This window comes from Balaenoptera acutorostrata, chromosome 4 (genome assembly GCF_949987535.1).
Source record: "Balaenoptera acutorostrata chromosome 4, mBalAcu1.1, whole genome shotgun sequence".
NCBI lineage: Eukaryota > Metazoa > Chordata > Mammalia > Artiodactyla > Balaenopteridae > Balaenoptera > Balaenoptera acutorostrata.
In genome coordinates, this window is record NC_080067.1 from 69,500,883 (window position 1) to 69,515,150 (window position 14,268).

Consider the following 14,268-nt stretch of genomic DNA (forward strand, 5'->3'; position numbering starts at 1 on the left):
CTTGCATTCCTTTGATATATTCTTCTTGAGGAGTGAATGATTCTTTTAATATATTGTTCAATTCTATCTGCCAATACTTTAACTATAATTTTTGTATCATGTTCATATTTGAGATTGGTCTGTAGTTTTCTATTTTTAAGCATAGTTTTTGTTAGGTTTTTGTATCTGTCTTAATTTTATCAAATGGATTGGGTAGTTTTCTATCTTTGTTCTATGGAACAGTTTACATAAATATTTATTCCCTAATAATATGGAAGAACTCACCAGTAAGATCATCTGTTTTAAGATCATTGTGGATGTAATTCTTTGAAAACATTTTTCATTTCATTAAGGTTACCTAGGATTTTTATAAGATGTTCAAGTTTGTTAGAATCAAGATAAAACTATATATATGTCATATAATATCTTATTAAATAAAACAATTACCATATTTATATTTATATTACATATGTATTAAATATTTTAATATATCTAATCTCTGTTTTTCTTTTTCTCTTTTTAAAATTAGGTTTTCAAACATTTGACATGTTTAAAGAACTAGTTCTAGATTTTCCTGTTTTTTAATTGTTTAATTTCTAATTTTATCTTTATTTTCTTCCTTCTGCTTCTCCTAAGTTTGTTTTATTATTCTTTTAATTTGGGGATTGTTCATTACATTTTTTTCCTTTTCAAATGATGGAAGTATATGAGACTCTGAATTTACTTCCAAATACAGTTTAGGCTATATTCTATAAGGTTTGAATGTGAGCCTTCTCATTTTTATTATTTTTTAAATAGTCAATAATGTTAGCTTTGATCGCCTCTTAAATCTATTATTCTTTAGGAGAATTAAAAAATCTCTGAGTGATTGGATTTTATTTATTCATTTAATCTTCTATTATTAATTTCTAGTTTTATTGCTTTGTGGTCACATAAAACAACCTTTATAATTTCTGCTTCTGGATTTTATATATATGTTTTCTTTGTGAACTAGTTTATGATCTATTTTAGTAAATATCCTATGAATCCTTGAAGAAATGAGATATTTAATTATTTAAGGCATAGTTATTTCATCCAAGTTTAATTTTTAAATTGAGGTATAATTGACATATGACATTATATTAGTTTCAGGTGTACGACTTAATGATTTGATATTTGTATATATTGTGAAATGATCACCACAATAAGTCTAGTTAACATCTGTTACCATAGTTACAAAATGTTTTCTTGTGATGGGAACTTTTAAGAGTTACTCACTTAGCAGCTTTCAAATATACAATACAGTGTTATTAACTATAGTCACTCTGCTGTATATCACATCCCAGGACTTAACTTATTTTATAACTGGAAGTTTGTACCTTTTTACCCCCTTCACCCGTCTCACCCACCCTGCTCCCCCTACCCCCACCTCTGACAACCACCAATCTGTTCTCCGTACCTATGAGCTTGTTTTTTTAAAATCCAAGTTTTATGTCATTTACTTTTTTTACAGCTTGACCTCAAAGACAGAAACAAATATTTTAAAGCCTCTCAATACCTGTCTTTCTGTCAATTTTTTATATATGTATTTTTCTCAGAATATACATCTATACTGATTTTCACAGTATATATTTTGATTCTGTTATTAAACAACTAAAATTTTATGACCATTATATCTCAAAATTGAGAGTACTTTTTACTAAATAAAAAGTGACATTCTTTATTCCACTTTATGCTTTTGGCATGTTGGAAGGTTAGTTTGCCCCAAATTATCACTTCTTACTTTTAATTTCTCTATGCTTGTTAAGGATAAGATAAAAAGATATATATACATGTCTTTCTGTTTTAGATGTATCTCTTTATAAGAAGTATGTCGTTGGATTTTAATTTTTAACCCAATATGAGAGTCTTATACTTTTAATAGGGGACTTTAGCACATTTATATTTTTTTGTCATTATTGATATATTTAGTCTTAACCTCTTTTATCTTTTTTTTCACACACACACACACACACTGTATTTTATTTTTACAAGAGATAAATAGACTGACACCAAGCATTGTACATGGATGACCACAACAAAAGCAACAATGATTGCAATTACCAAACATGAAACACACTCATACTATGTCATAATATTGACATTCAGTCCAGTAATCCTCCACTGCAACAGCTCCTTTACTTTGCAGTGAAAATTGATTTGTATATTCTTTGCCTCTGAGTCCTTGTGGGATTTTTTTTTTTTAATTCAGACAGAAAGTCACAAAAATTAACCTCTTTTATCTTAATCAAAAAAATTTTAAATGTTTGCTTGTTATTCACTTTCTGTCTTGTGCTACACTGACAGGGTTCATTAACTTTAAATTCTCCCAGATTTGAAAGGTGTGAGCCCTGTTTTTAGTGTCACTAGTAATTATCTAGTTATTAAAATTTTCTTCAGATTTACATCATGTAATTATCAAAGTGAAGAGAGACAGTGAAAAATTTAACATTTTTACTATTCTTTCAACAATGTCTCCCACATGCTTTCAGCCTTGGTGAACATAACTTTAGGTTTGGGATCCAAGTTATGAATGTTTACATTATATATCTTCTCTTTCAAAGAATGATTTTTGCCATTTGCATTCAGTTGCATAACCATATTTAACAGTTTTTTTTTTTTTTACTTTATTCTAATTTAACTGGTTTTAATTTTTACCAAAAGTTCTTTTGTTGCTGTGCTGTCCCATCATTAAGCCTTCAATTCGGAATCACTTCATAGTATGTGCCTTCAGGAAAATGATTCAAAAAGGGTGCTTTTGTTTTAACTCTTTCAAGTTTAAGAATGACTTTCTGTTACCTTCTGCTGTGGACCGAATTGTGTTCCCACCTCCATGCCCCAAAATTCATATGTTGAAGCCCTAACCTCCAATGTGAGGGCATTTGGAGATATGGCCTTTATGGAGGTAATTAAGGTTAAATGGAGTCATAAGGGTGGGGGCCCGAATCCAACAGGACCGGTGTCCATATAATAGGAAGAGACATCAGGAGTGAATGCACACAGTGAAAAGGCCATGTGAGGACAAGGTGAGAAGGCCATTGCCTGCAAGTCAAGAATAAAGGCCTCACCAGAAAGCAACCCTGCCGACACCTTCATCTTGGACTTCCAGCCTCCAGAACTATGAAAGACTATGTTGTTTAAGCCACCCAGTCTGTGGTATTTTGTTAGGGCAGCCTGAGCTGACTGAACACAGACTGAACACCATAAAAATCATTGGGTCACAGTCTTTTTTTCATAGTGAGTTGTAATCTCTACAAGGTGGCATGGAGAGAGAGTGGGGATAGGAGGAGTATCTGGCTATTTTAAAACCAGTGCTTGGATCTGGAGGAAAGCAGTCCAGTTTCCAGATACTACTGAGCTAGGTGGCCGAGGATTTGCTTTCTTCCAGCTTTTTTTTTTTTCTTTCTTTCTTTTAGGAGACAGAAGGAGCTTGGATAGATGTTTCTTAATTCAGCTCCATCAAAATTATAAGTAGTACAAATTCCCTCCATCCTTCCCAACTCTAACAAGGTGGTAAAATATTAGGTTTTGCTGTAGTGTGTTCTAATTCTTTTCTTAGACTTCATAGAAACCAAAAGACTGAGGTAAGATTTTGCAGAAAAACTTCTACTTTTGATAATCTTTATAAAAGATGACATTTCTAAAGTCTCTGTCTCTAGGGACTAATTTTACAATTTGTAGAAGTTACATGGAACAAAGAATTATAGAAATAAACCTGCAATTCAAACCTAGTAACTGTCTTATGAAAACCTCTTTTCTAGAAGACAACTTGATGTTCTGAAGGGCTCCAAATAGCAGGTTATCGAGGTATCTGAATACTCCACTAGAGTGAGGAAGCTCAGAAACACAACTTCTGTCTTGAGATTTGCATCCTCACGATAGTATTGAGGATGTTACTAATGTAGTATCCCAGTGAACACCCTGGGCCCTGAACACCAGGACAGTGGTTTCTCTTTGCCATGGAGTTTCTAGCTGGGTTTCTGAGAACAAACTGCTAACAAAGGTATGGTAAGTCAGGGACTGGGGTTGTTCCCTTGATTTTTGTTTGTTCAATCCTTTATTCATTGCTAAACAAATATTAACATTATTGTGCAACTATTACAAACAAACCAGGCACAGTGCTAGGTGCTGGGTAATATGGGTCACAGAAATGCCATAAACAAAATAGATAACCCGTGTGGTTACCCTTTCAGGGGTGCTTTCAGGTGGGTCCTCGGGGCTGCAGGTGCACCTGGGGTGCAGCGTGTCTGTGCACTGTGGGAATTCTCCCCCAGGAGCCCTGGTGGTCACAGCAACTAGGTGGAAGTTTGGCAGTAAGTGTGCAAATTTGGCTGACATATAAAGAAGCACTTTCTAGTGATTAGGCTTGTTCATCCGTGGAACAGTCTTCTTTTTGGGGTGGTGAGTTCCTTGCCACTGAGTGATTCAAGCTGAGGCTCTCAAGGATACTGTAGATGAAGCCTCAGAATTCACCATCTAGAACCATAAGCTCTTTGAAGACGGGTCTATGTCTCCTTTGGTTTTGGAACTGGTGTCTCCCAGTGTCTGGCACATAGCACATATTCAATAAAAGCTTGGCAGGTAAATGAATGGATGGATGAATAAAGTGGAAGAGAAGCTGCACTAGATGATCTCCCAAAGCTCCTGTAACTCTGAGATTCAGAGTTTCATATTAAGTCCGTGCCCCAAAGGGGCACAAAATAAAGCTTCTCACCCTCATCTCAAAGGTTGGCAAAACTTACCGTGCAAGGCGGCTGCATCCAGGGCTCTCCGTCCACTTGCATTGGCAGCAGCTTGTTCGTCCTGGAGCCCCGAGAACAGAGAGCACAGTGAGCTTCTTGGAGTCTGAGGATGAGGGTTGCCCCCACCAGGGAAACAGAAGTGGGAAGACCTGACCTGCCCACCTAGGAGTGGTTCTGAAGACTCTCCTGGGGGGGGGGGCTTGCTGAAAACAGATTTCTGAGCCCACGTCAGGGGTCCCGACTTGACAGGTGTGGGCCAGGCCCAGGGGTCTGTGTTTTAATAAGCACTATGGATGATTCTGTTGCTTTGACCCCCAGACCCTACTTTGAGAAACATGGCCCTGGGTGAGCAGTGAAGTCCACAGGAGTCTGGGAAACAGCGGCCAACAAGTATGGCAGCACCACAGCTGAGTGGACCCTTAGTCAAACGATCAGCCAGAGGGCCTGTCCATGGTGCCAAAACGCCACTGTGAAATGGAAAAGGTTATGAAATGGGGAAAGGTCTGGTTTCAATGTTGAGTGAGCAGTTGCATCATGTCAGTGAGGTAACGTCTCCCACTTAAACGAGGTACAGCTCAGGTCTGAGTGTGTCTTGCCTTGCCCCCCAGTCCTAAAGCATCCCTTCTTTTATCTCCTGAACAACAGTAGACGCTGCGGTTGCATGGACTGTGGACCTGGCTTAGCTGGGAAAGGGGGTCATTGGGAATGTGATCCCCATGGGTAGGCAGAGGAGAGAGGAGAAAGTGTTGCTTTCTTGCTTGGGTCAAGGCTTCTTTGGCATATGGATTATTAAAGGAGAGAGATGAGGGAGAAAAGGCAGGTCCTTTCGGAGGCCTCTGGTCTGGGGGAGCAGGGAACAGTTGCCACCCACTGGCCAGAAAGCCCTCACCTGGGTTTGGCATCTGTCCTGTTTCTGAAATTATAAAATGAGGGAGGCAGGCTGCGTTTCTTTTTTTTTTTTCAGGCTGTGTTTTGATGTAGATGATTCTCCGACTGACTCTGAGGATATTTAATAACAAGAACCAATAAACCTAATAATAAAACAAATAAGAGGAGAGAGTGGCATTTTGGTTTTGGGGAGTGCGGAGAGTATCTGGGGAATGCCCAGGAGGCTAGGGCTTCTGACTCACCTCCTCTATTTCTATCCGGAAACAGAAAATATCCTATCTCTTATACATGTTTTTAAAAAATTCTTCAGAGACCAAATTCTCTGGTCTACATATGTTATGGCTTAGATGTGCTAATGGACTGGACCTACTCAGTGTTAGAGTCATGGGGAAAGGACAGAGAAGGAACTACAGAGGTTAACCTGGAAAACAGGGGCCCCAGCACAACAACAGCCCAACGAAGAAGAGAAGCAAAGATTTGGGGAATAATTGAAAAGACAGAGGAGACACAGAGAGGGAATGAAGAAAGGGGGTTAGTGGGATAGATCAGGGAACCAGCTCTGAGGACCTTTCTGAAGGATGCAGGGTGGCACCGAGAACAGCGTTTCTCTGAATGTGCTCTGAGGACATTCACTCAAGAGGTTAAGGGATAAAAGGGCTCTGTGTTTAAATAACTTCGGGAAACCCGCATGTGGTGGTCCCCTCCAGGAGATCCCCAAGACACACGAATAGATTTGATCCATAGAAATTAAATGGGAAATGGAAAGGAATAAGGACTCCTGAAATAATCAGGTGGAGAAAAATCTGTGACGAATTGCATTTATTAAACAGAAGCAACCAAAATCAGAAGATCCCCTCCATTAGACCCCATCTATTCAGGAACCTGCAGTGGCTGACCTGTGTGACCCATACTCCAGAGAATTGTCATCCTCTTAGTCAGTTATGACGGGTTTGCTGAGGTTGATGGTTTAGCTCTACAAAGGTATATGGGATTGCTAACTCTAATAAAAGTATTTCTAAGGCCACTATCCAAGAAAGAGCAGAGTGGAGCACAGAGCCTGGTTTTTGTCAAAGTGTGCCCTCTGGCATGCATTGAACAGTTCAACTTGTAAAGATAAAGAAGGCGAGGAGTTGGATCTCTGGTTCTCTGGACCTCATAATATGACAATCCTATTTAGAGAATCTCACCAATTCATTCTAAGAGAACAGCAAACTGGTTGTGGTGGGACCCTTTAGTTGATGTCCTGGATGGTTGCATTATACCTGGTTGGGGAAGTGGTCTCCAAAGACATTCTTTATAAATGTTATCAAGCTTCTGCCCCACCCCACTCTCTCTGCACTGAAATCTAAAGATGGCTTCCTAGTTGTTATCTGTAAGAATATTCAGGGAGGTGGGGAGACTGGGGGGCTGCTGGGTGATGAGGAAGCATACCTGATGGAGACAGAGGAGCACTGGGCCAGCCTCCTGCCTGCACTCTTCAGGCCAGTGTAGATCTGCCCCATTTCCATGGCTCCCTCTAGCCCCACCACTTCAAGAAGCTGGTCACTGAGGTCTGTAGAGTGAGACAAGCAAAAGCAGTGCATACACATCTCTCTGTTTCCCAGTCTGGTTTGGGCCAGAAGGTCTGGTCCCTAGATGGCCAACCCAGAACTCTCAGTATCCCTTCATCTCCTACCAAACAGCATTTTCATCCTCATTCTGAATAGGGAATTTCCCCAGAAGTCAATAAATGTACCTTTTCATAAACAGAAACCCGGTTCTAGTAAAAAAAAGGTTTTGATCCAGAAGGTTAACATGCATCCAATGAATAGGCTGACATATCCAGAAGCCTCTTTAAATGGAGAGTAACATAAAGGATGAACCAGCTATTTCTGAACTACAATCCCCCAGTGCAGCTAAAGACACACTGGTTTGGGATTAGGATAGGAAGGAATGCTGATGAAGGTCATTATCCAGAGCTGGATCAGGTTTCTCTTCCCTGAATGTCTGAATAACATCTTGGCCCTACTGACGATGACTGATGCTTAATTAACTTCAAATTTGGCCTGTGGTAAGCCAGTGGTGAGCCAACCTCCTTGGACATCCTTGGGGAAGTCAGTGACCTCTTTCAGGACACCAGGTGCCTAATCTGAGCCAAGGAAAAGAATATTTCACCTACACCAGATTATTCTGGGTCCACAGCACAAAAAGAGGGATAGAAAATACGAGTCTCAGGCTCAGAGTCACACAGGATCGATGGCTTCCCACAGGGGCAGTTGCTTCTGATTCAGCACCTAGAAGAGGTCCTTTTTTTCAGAGTTCCTGGGGCTTGGATTGTGCCTGTCCAATTTCCGGGGAAAGCAACGGCAGGATTAAGGTTTGATCGTGGGCCCAAAGACTCATTTTTACAACACAACTTTTATTTATTTAAAACAGAAGCAAATAAAAAGGCAGATTCTTTAAAAGCTTCCATTCCTTCTTTGCCTACTAAGGCAGGAGAAATTCTCTCATAGGTTGTGGCTAATCACTAACACCCTATTAATATTCACGAACTAGAAAATTGTTCTATGTTAATGTTTCTGCTTATTTGACAGATGGCTTCTGTCTTCTAAGGTGCCTCCTGATACAGTGCGATAGTGTGTATTAAGATTGGCAAGGAGATATTTGGGTTTGCCTTTACTTTTTTTTTTTTTTCCACACACACACACACTGTATTTTATTTTTACAAGAGATAAATAAACCGACACCAAGCATTGTGTCTTTACTTTTTTGTTTAGAAGACTGTTATCTAAAAAACAGTCTCTTGACGGATATACTTCTTTTTTCTTTTTTAACATCTTTATTGGAGTATAATGGCTTTACAATGGTGTGTTAGTTTCTGCTGTATAACAAAGTGAATCAGCTGTACATAAACATATATTCCCACATCTCCTCCCTCTTGACGGATATACTTCTAATGAAGACAGTTAAACAAACTATTGGGCTGACCACAAATGTGTAAACTTCGCTGAAGTCTAACCTAATGATCACTAATGGACATCAGCTGCCAACAGATACAAAAACTGCATTAGTCTCTCTACACCCATGGTTTTCCCCTCTACACCTGCTGACACTCCCGTTCTCCTTCTCTGGTACTCCTTTTTTCACAACTGTGAAAAGATACTGTCTCCTTAAACCCTCCATCTCATTTGGATTTGGAACAAGAAGCCATGAATGGGCAAAGTTTGTTTAGGAGAACGCTCCAGGCTCTCTTAAGGAGCTTAGATCCAGTAAACAACAAATGTCTAAACCTCTAGTCACTTAATTAGTTCCCTTCTTACTAAAGTGTGTTGAATAACCATTGGATAGTTTTAGCTTAATGTGTCATTTTACAGTGTCTGTGAAATCAATATGGGTTGTGAATGAGAGAGAGAAGAAGAAGGAGGAGAAGGAGAAAAATGAGGAGGAGGGGGAGGAGGGAGGGGAGGGAAAGGGAGGGAGGAAAGACGTGTAGGGTGTGTTTAGGGGTGAGGAGAGTGGGGGAGTCATACTGGGGTAGGAGAAAGGAGGAGGAAAGAGAGGTAGAACTTTGTAGAAGTTTCTCTGTTGGCAGAGAGACAGATGTCTTGTAAAATGTTGCTCTCTGTACCAGGCTTTGGTATCTGACAGTGCTGTGATAGTTCAGTGTTTTCCCTCCTTGAAACATTCCCTGGTAACAAAATGTTCTAAGAAGCAAGGGACTTAATAGACTCAAGTGTTTCAGCTTTTACAATGTCTTGGTCTTTTAACAAATTTTCCTGTTGAATGGCTTTAACTCGAAAAGTTGTTATCACTTCCCACACATTACCTTGCAGCTATTACTTCCCACACATTACCTTGCTTCCTGGCTCTAGAAGAGACATAATGCAGGCTGATCTCATCAGTATGGGGGGTGGGTAGGGGCAGGGGTTTACACAAATGTGGGACTCTGGAGATAAGTGCAGGGGGAGGGGCTAGGATCTTCTACATTTCACCATTCGGCCTTTGAATCTGTACTCTGAATCTTCCCCGGCATGAAGAGGCTAGAATGACTCCTGTTTACTACTGAAGGAAGATTTGCTGGCTCTTCTGTTTCTCTACCATTGCCTAACTGATCTTTCAACTTCCTAAAATGCCTACCAGGAAGTTCTGTAGTAAAGAAATATATTCAACTTTGTTTCCCAAACTTATTGGACCATGAGACTCTTCTTTTGTGTGATACCTAGAAACAGTTTTATAGGTATCCCTGGTAGTTTTCTTTGGAACACATTTTGGGAAATTCTGGCATCACTCAATTCCCTGTACTTCCTCTAGCACACAGATACTTATGCAGAAACTAAATCTGGAGTTAAAATGAAACAGAACAGAGCACAAGTTGATGTCCAGGCACACAGAACATTTAATGTTCAGAACTTAGAATCCAGGATCAGGACATCTGATAGACCACGTGTCTGCTTTACCTTAGGTACCAATGACTCAGAGTGTGGTTTGGTAATTCATATCATCTCCATATTGTCTCTACATTCTTCAGTTCATTTGTATTTAAGATGGAATGTCCATGTACCTTAGCAAAACAGGAACTCATTAATTCACTCACTCAATCATTCAACAGTTACTGATGGCAACCAAGTGCCAGACACTGTGTTAAGAACTGGGAATGCAAAATGTTCAACTCTTGAAGGACTCTTGGCCAAGAGGGAGGAAAAGCGTTAGGTGTAGAAAATGTTGTCAGTGAACTATAGGAACGAGGAGGCCTGAGTAACCGATTATGACTGGGCAAGGTATGGAAGGAAGTGTCACAGACATTTAAGGAAGGTCTTGAAGGATGAATGCCAACGTAATTTGCTGGGTTAAGAAGGAGAAAGAGGAAGGACATTCCAGGGACAGGATGATCGTGTGTAGGACTGGATGGTCACTGGATGCACAAGGAAATTAATTTATCAATAAACTCACTTGGCAATGTCATTGGAAAATATAAAAAGTATCTCTCCCTAATGAGAATTACTATCTAGAGATTTTTTTTTTTTCCATAGAACTATAAAAAGAGGGTCTCTGGGCTGGGCACCAACTTGTTGCAACCACAGAGCTAGGTCTTTCAGCACTGCTCCTGGTAACAAAGTCTTGTGCAGTGCTCTGTGTGCAGCAAACACTTCCTTCAAGAAAGAAAAAAGAGGAAGAATGGGAACATGGGAACAGGAGAATGTGGAAGCAAAGGCGGAACAGCAAGGACAGCGATAGCAGTTCCAATCTGGTACACTTGATTCAGCCTCCAGTATGGGATTTTATAAATGCACATCTGCTCATGTCACCTCCACAGCAAAATCCCTTCAGTGGCACCAACCATGACACCAAGCACTGGGAAGGGAAGGTGAAACGTGCACGCTTTCATACCTACGATCAGAGTGTAAACTGGCAGAAAAGTTTTTAGAAGTTTGGTAATAAACGTCTAAAACTTTCACACTGTTGATTCATTTCTTTCTTGATATTGATCACAGGAAACCATTGAAAAAATCTAAGTTCATACAAATATGAATTTTGTGGCGTCATTTATTACAGTGAAACTTCCCCCTCCCCCATTTCTACCTATATGAGAAGAGTTAAATTATATGGTATCAAACTATAGAATTTTACACTGCTATTAAAATGTTTACAGATTTCAAAAACACTAAATATGTATATGTTATAACTTTAAGTGTGAAGGCAGGATATAAACTTACTTCCACAGCATGTTCTCAACTATATAAGACCATGCATGGAAGAAAAGAACAAATTCCCCTAAAATCTTAAGAGTTGTGAGTTCTGGGTAATTAGATTAAAAGTGATTATTATTTTCTACTTTATGCTTTTCTAAGTGTTTTGCATGTCCTATAAGTGTATATCACTGTTATAATTTAAAAGTCATTTAAAAAACCTGTCAACTGCTGTTCATACTTGTAAAGGTGTTAAGTTCCCTGGCTTGATGATGCCCAAGACCCACCCCCATCTGACAAGAGGCTGCCTCTGTACTGTGATTTCCTGACATCGTAGGGCTAAGTTCCTGTTCCAGACATATACAACAACACTTAGCTCCCCAATAAACCCTACTGTTTCTCTCTTTTATGCCTCTACCCATGCCGTACCCCTGCTTGAAATGCCCTCTTCCACTTTTACCTGTTCATCAAAACCCAGCTCAAGCACCGTCAACTTCAGGAAGCCTCCCTGGACTTCCATGCCTGCAGTGTGATTTAGATATTCCTCCTCAAACTTTCCCAGGTAGACATATATGGTCAAAGAAAGAACAGGGTGGTTGATGTGTTGCTGTGGGCAAGAGGTGGGTGTAGTAATTACTGTACCACAGGATCTAGGTTGAACAGGGAAGGAGATGATGGACTAGGCGAAAAGGGAGAAGCCAAGTGAGAGACTTGATGAGTTCCAGGAGCAGGTGTTCTGAGACGGTGGGAGAAAGGTTTGGGAGGGTGTGCTGTGAGTGGCACTAGGATGACAAGTTCTACCTGTGGCCCCAGTGGTGGGCAGCTGAAGGAGAGGGTGGTGATAGGGATCAGAGTCAAGGAGAAGTGCGGCTAGGTCAGCAGTTCCTCCACTTTGCTGCATGTTAGAATTACCTGGGGCGGGGGGTAAAAATAATAATACCCAGGTTGCCCCCATACCAGTTAAATCAGAATGTGTGGGCCTCCTACTGTAGAGCACAGGGAACTGTATTCAATATCTTGTAATAACCTATAATGGAAAAGAATCTGAAAAAGAATATATATATGTATATATTATGTATAACAGAATCACTTTGCTGTACACCTGAAACACTGTAAATCAACAACACTTCAATTAAAGAAAAAAAAAAAAGAATGCATGGGCCTGGGAGCTAGGCATCAGTATTCGCCTAGCTGATTTAAAGATTCCCCAGGTGATTCCAAAATGCAGACAGTTTGGGAACCGCTGGGCTAGGTTGTTGGGTAGATCATCCCCATAGGCCAGCGGTTCTCAGAGCGTGGTATCAGCATCACCTGGAAACTTGTTAGAAACGGACATCCTCAGGCCTCACCCAGATCGACTGAATCAGAAACACAGGGGGTTGGGCCTGGCAGTCTGTGTTCTAACAAGCCCTCTGGAAGATTCTGAGGCACACTCAGAATCAAGTTGGAGAACTTGAGCCTTAGGCAATAAAACTGTCCAAAACATACGCAGGAGTTGGAGTGAAGAAGAATATAAACAAGTTACTTCCTGACTGCTTTGATCCAGAGCTTCTTCACTTGAAAAGGAGACGTTAGGAATAATAATACTGACCTCAAAGTGTGGTTATGAGATTAAATGGCAGAGGTGTATGTGAAAGTGCCTGGCACAGAGTGGGCTCCAAAACCATATTAGGTTCGCTTTTCTTTTCTGCCACATTCACCCTGGCAACTCCCAACAGTCTATCTGTCTGTCTACCTTCTTAGAGCTGTGTACAAGAGTCCAGACCATAATAGTCAGGTTGAAACATCTTTAACAATCTTCAGTGTTCCTCATGGTTTCACACCTCCACACAAAGGCCGTAAATCCAGGTGGGCTTCAGATGAAGTGGGCATCCTGCTCCAGCTGTTTTTCTTCCTTTAAACTCTTCCCTGACTCTGTTCCTTTTCCCACTTCTTTGATCTCAGCCCCATTTTGCTTTTCTTTCTTTAGACCTTCCCGCAGTCTGGAGGAGGGGGTGGAGCTCAGTGCCAATAGGTAAAGGCTGGCAGAGCGCTCCTATTTTTTTTTTTTTTTTTTAATTTATTTATTTTATTTATTTTTGGCTGTGTTGGGTCTTCGTTTCTGTGGGAGGGCTTTCTCTCTAGTTGTGGCAAGCGGGGGCCACTCTTCATCACGGCGCGCGGGCCTCTCACTGTCGCGGCCTCTCTTGTTGCGGAGCACAGGCTCCAGATGCGCAGGCTCAGTAATTGTGGCTCACGGGCCCAGTTGCTCCGCGGCACGCGGGATCCTCCCAGACCAGGGCTCGAACCCGTGTCCCCTGCATTGGCAGGCAGATTCTCAACCACTGCGCCACCAGGGAAGCCCGAGCGCTCCTATTTAAGGGGCACATCTTCCCTGTTGAAACCCTCTGGACGCCCAAGGACAACATCTCAGTTCTTAGTGAGGCATGCAAGGTCATTCGCTATCTGGCCCTGTTCCCAGCACAGGTATCCCTCTGCCTGGAGAACTCCTGTTTACCCTCCCGGGACACTCCAGGCAGTGTGCTTTTTCCTGCTCCTCTGCTCAGTGGATCTCACCCAACGACAACTGTTTCTGGACGCATCACTCTCCCAACCCCACTGAGAGTTGAAGGCAGGGATGTGTTCTTGTTTTGTTTATCTTTGAATCCTTAGCAACTAGCCCAGCCCTTGGCATATAGAAGGCTCCCAATAAATGCTTGTTGAATAAATTGAATAAGATACATGCTTTAGTGCCAAAGACCTTGACAGGTTTAGCCTGAAAGAGGAAAAATATAATGATTAATAACAATGATAACAACTTGCCTAGATTAAACTGGGTAACAGGTTTTCCACGAATTAACTCATTTAATCTGCCTATAACAGATAATGATGACCCAGTCTGGTTTTCACCTCTCTTCTTTAATGCATAATTTTTATGTTCATACTCATCTTGGCTGCTGGTTCACATTAATGAACATTCAGTCCTTTAAGATGTA

General features: G+C 40.8%; 1 protein-coding gene across 7 annotated transcripts in view; it reads right to left on the reverse strand.

The window, feature by feature from the left end:
- DGKG (diacylglycerol kinase gamma) overlaps positions 1-14,268 on the reverse strand; it is a 203,295-nt gene that overhangs the window by 9,296 nt on the left and 179,731 nt on the right. For 6 of the 7 annotated variants that reach the window (XM_057545820.1, XM_057545817.1, XM_057545819.1 and 3 more), the window contains 2 exons: positions 7,059-7,179; positions 4,740-4,800 (listed from right to left, as the gene is read on the reverse strand). In XM_057545820.1, coding sequence (XP_057401803.1) covers positions 4,740-4,800; positions 7,059-7,179 — 182 coding nt within the window. Of the gene's footprint in view, positions 1-4,739; positions 4,801-7,058; positions 7,180-8,416; positions 14,049-14,268 lie in introns of those variants that run through there. The other variant, XM_057545821.1, reaches the window with a different exon arrangement.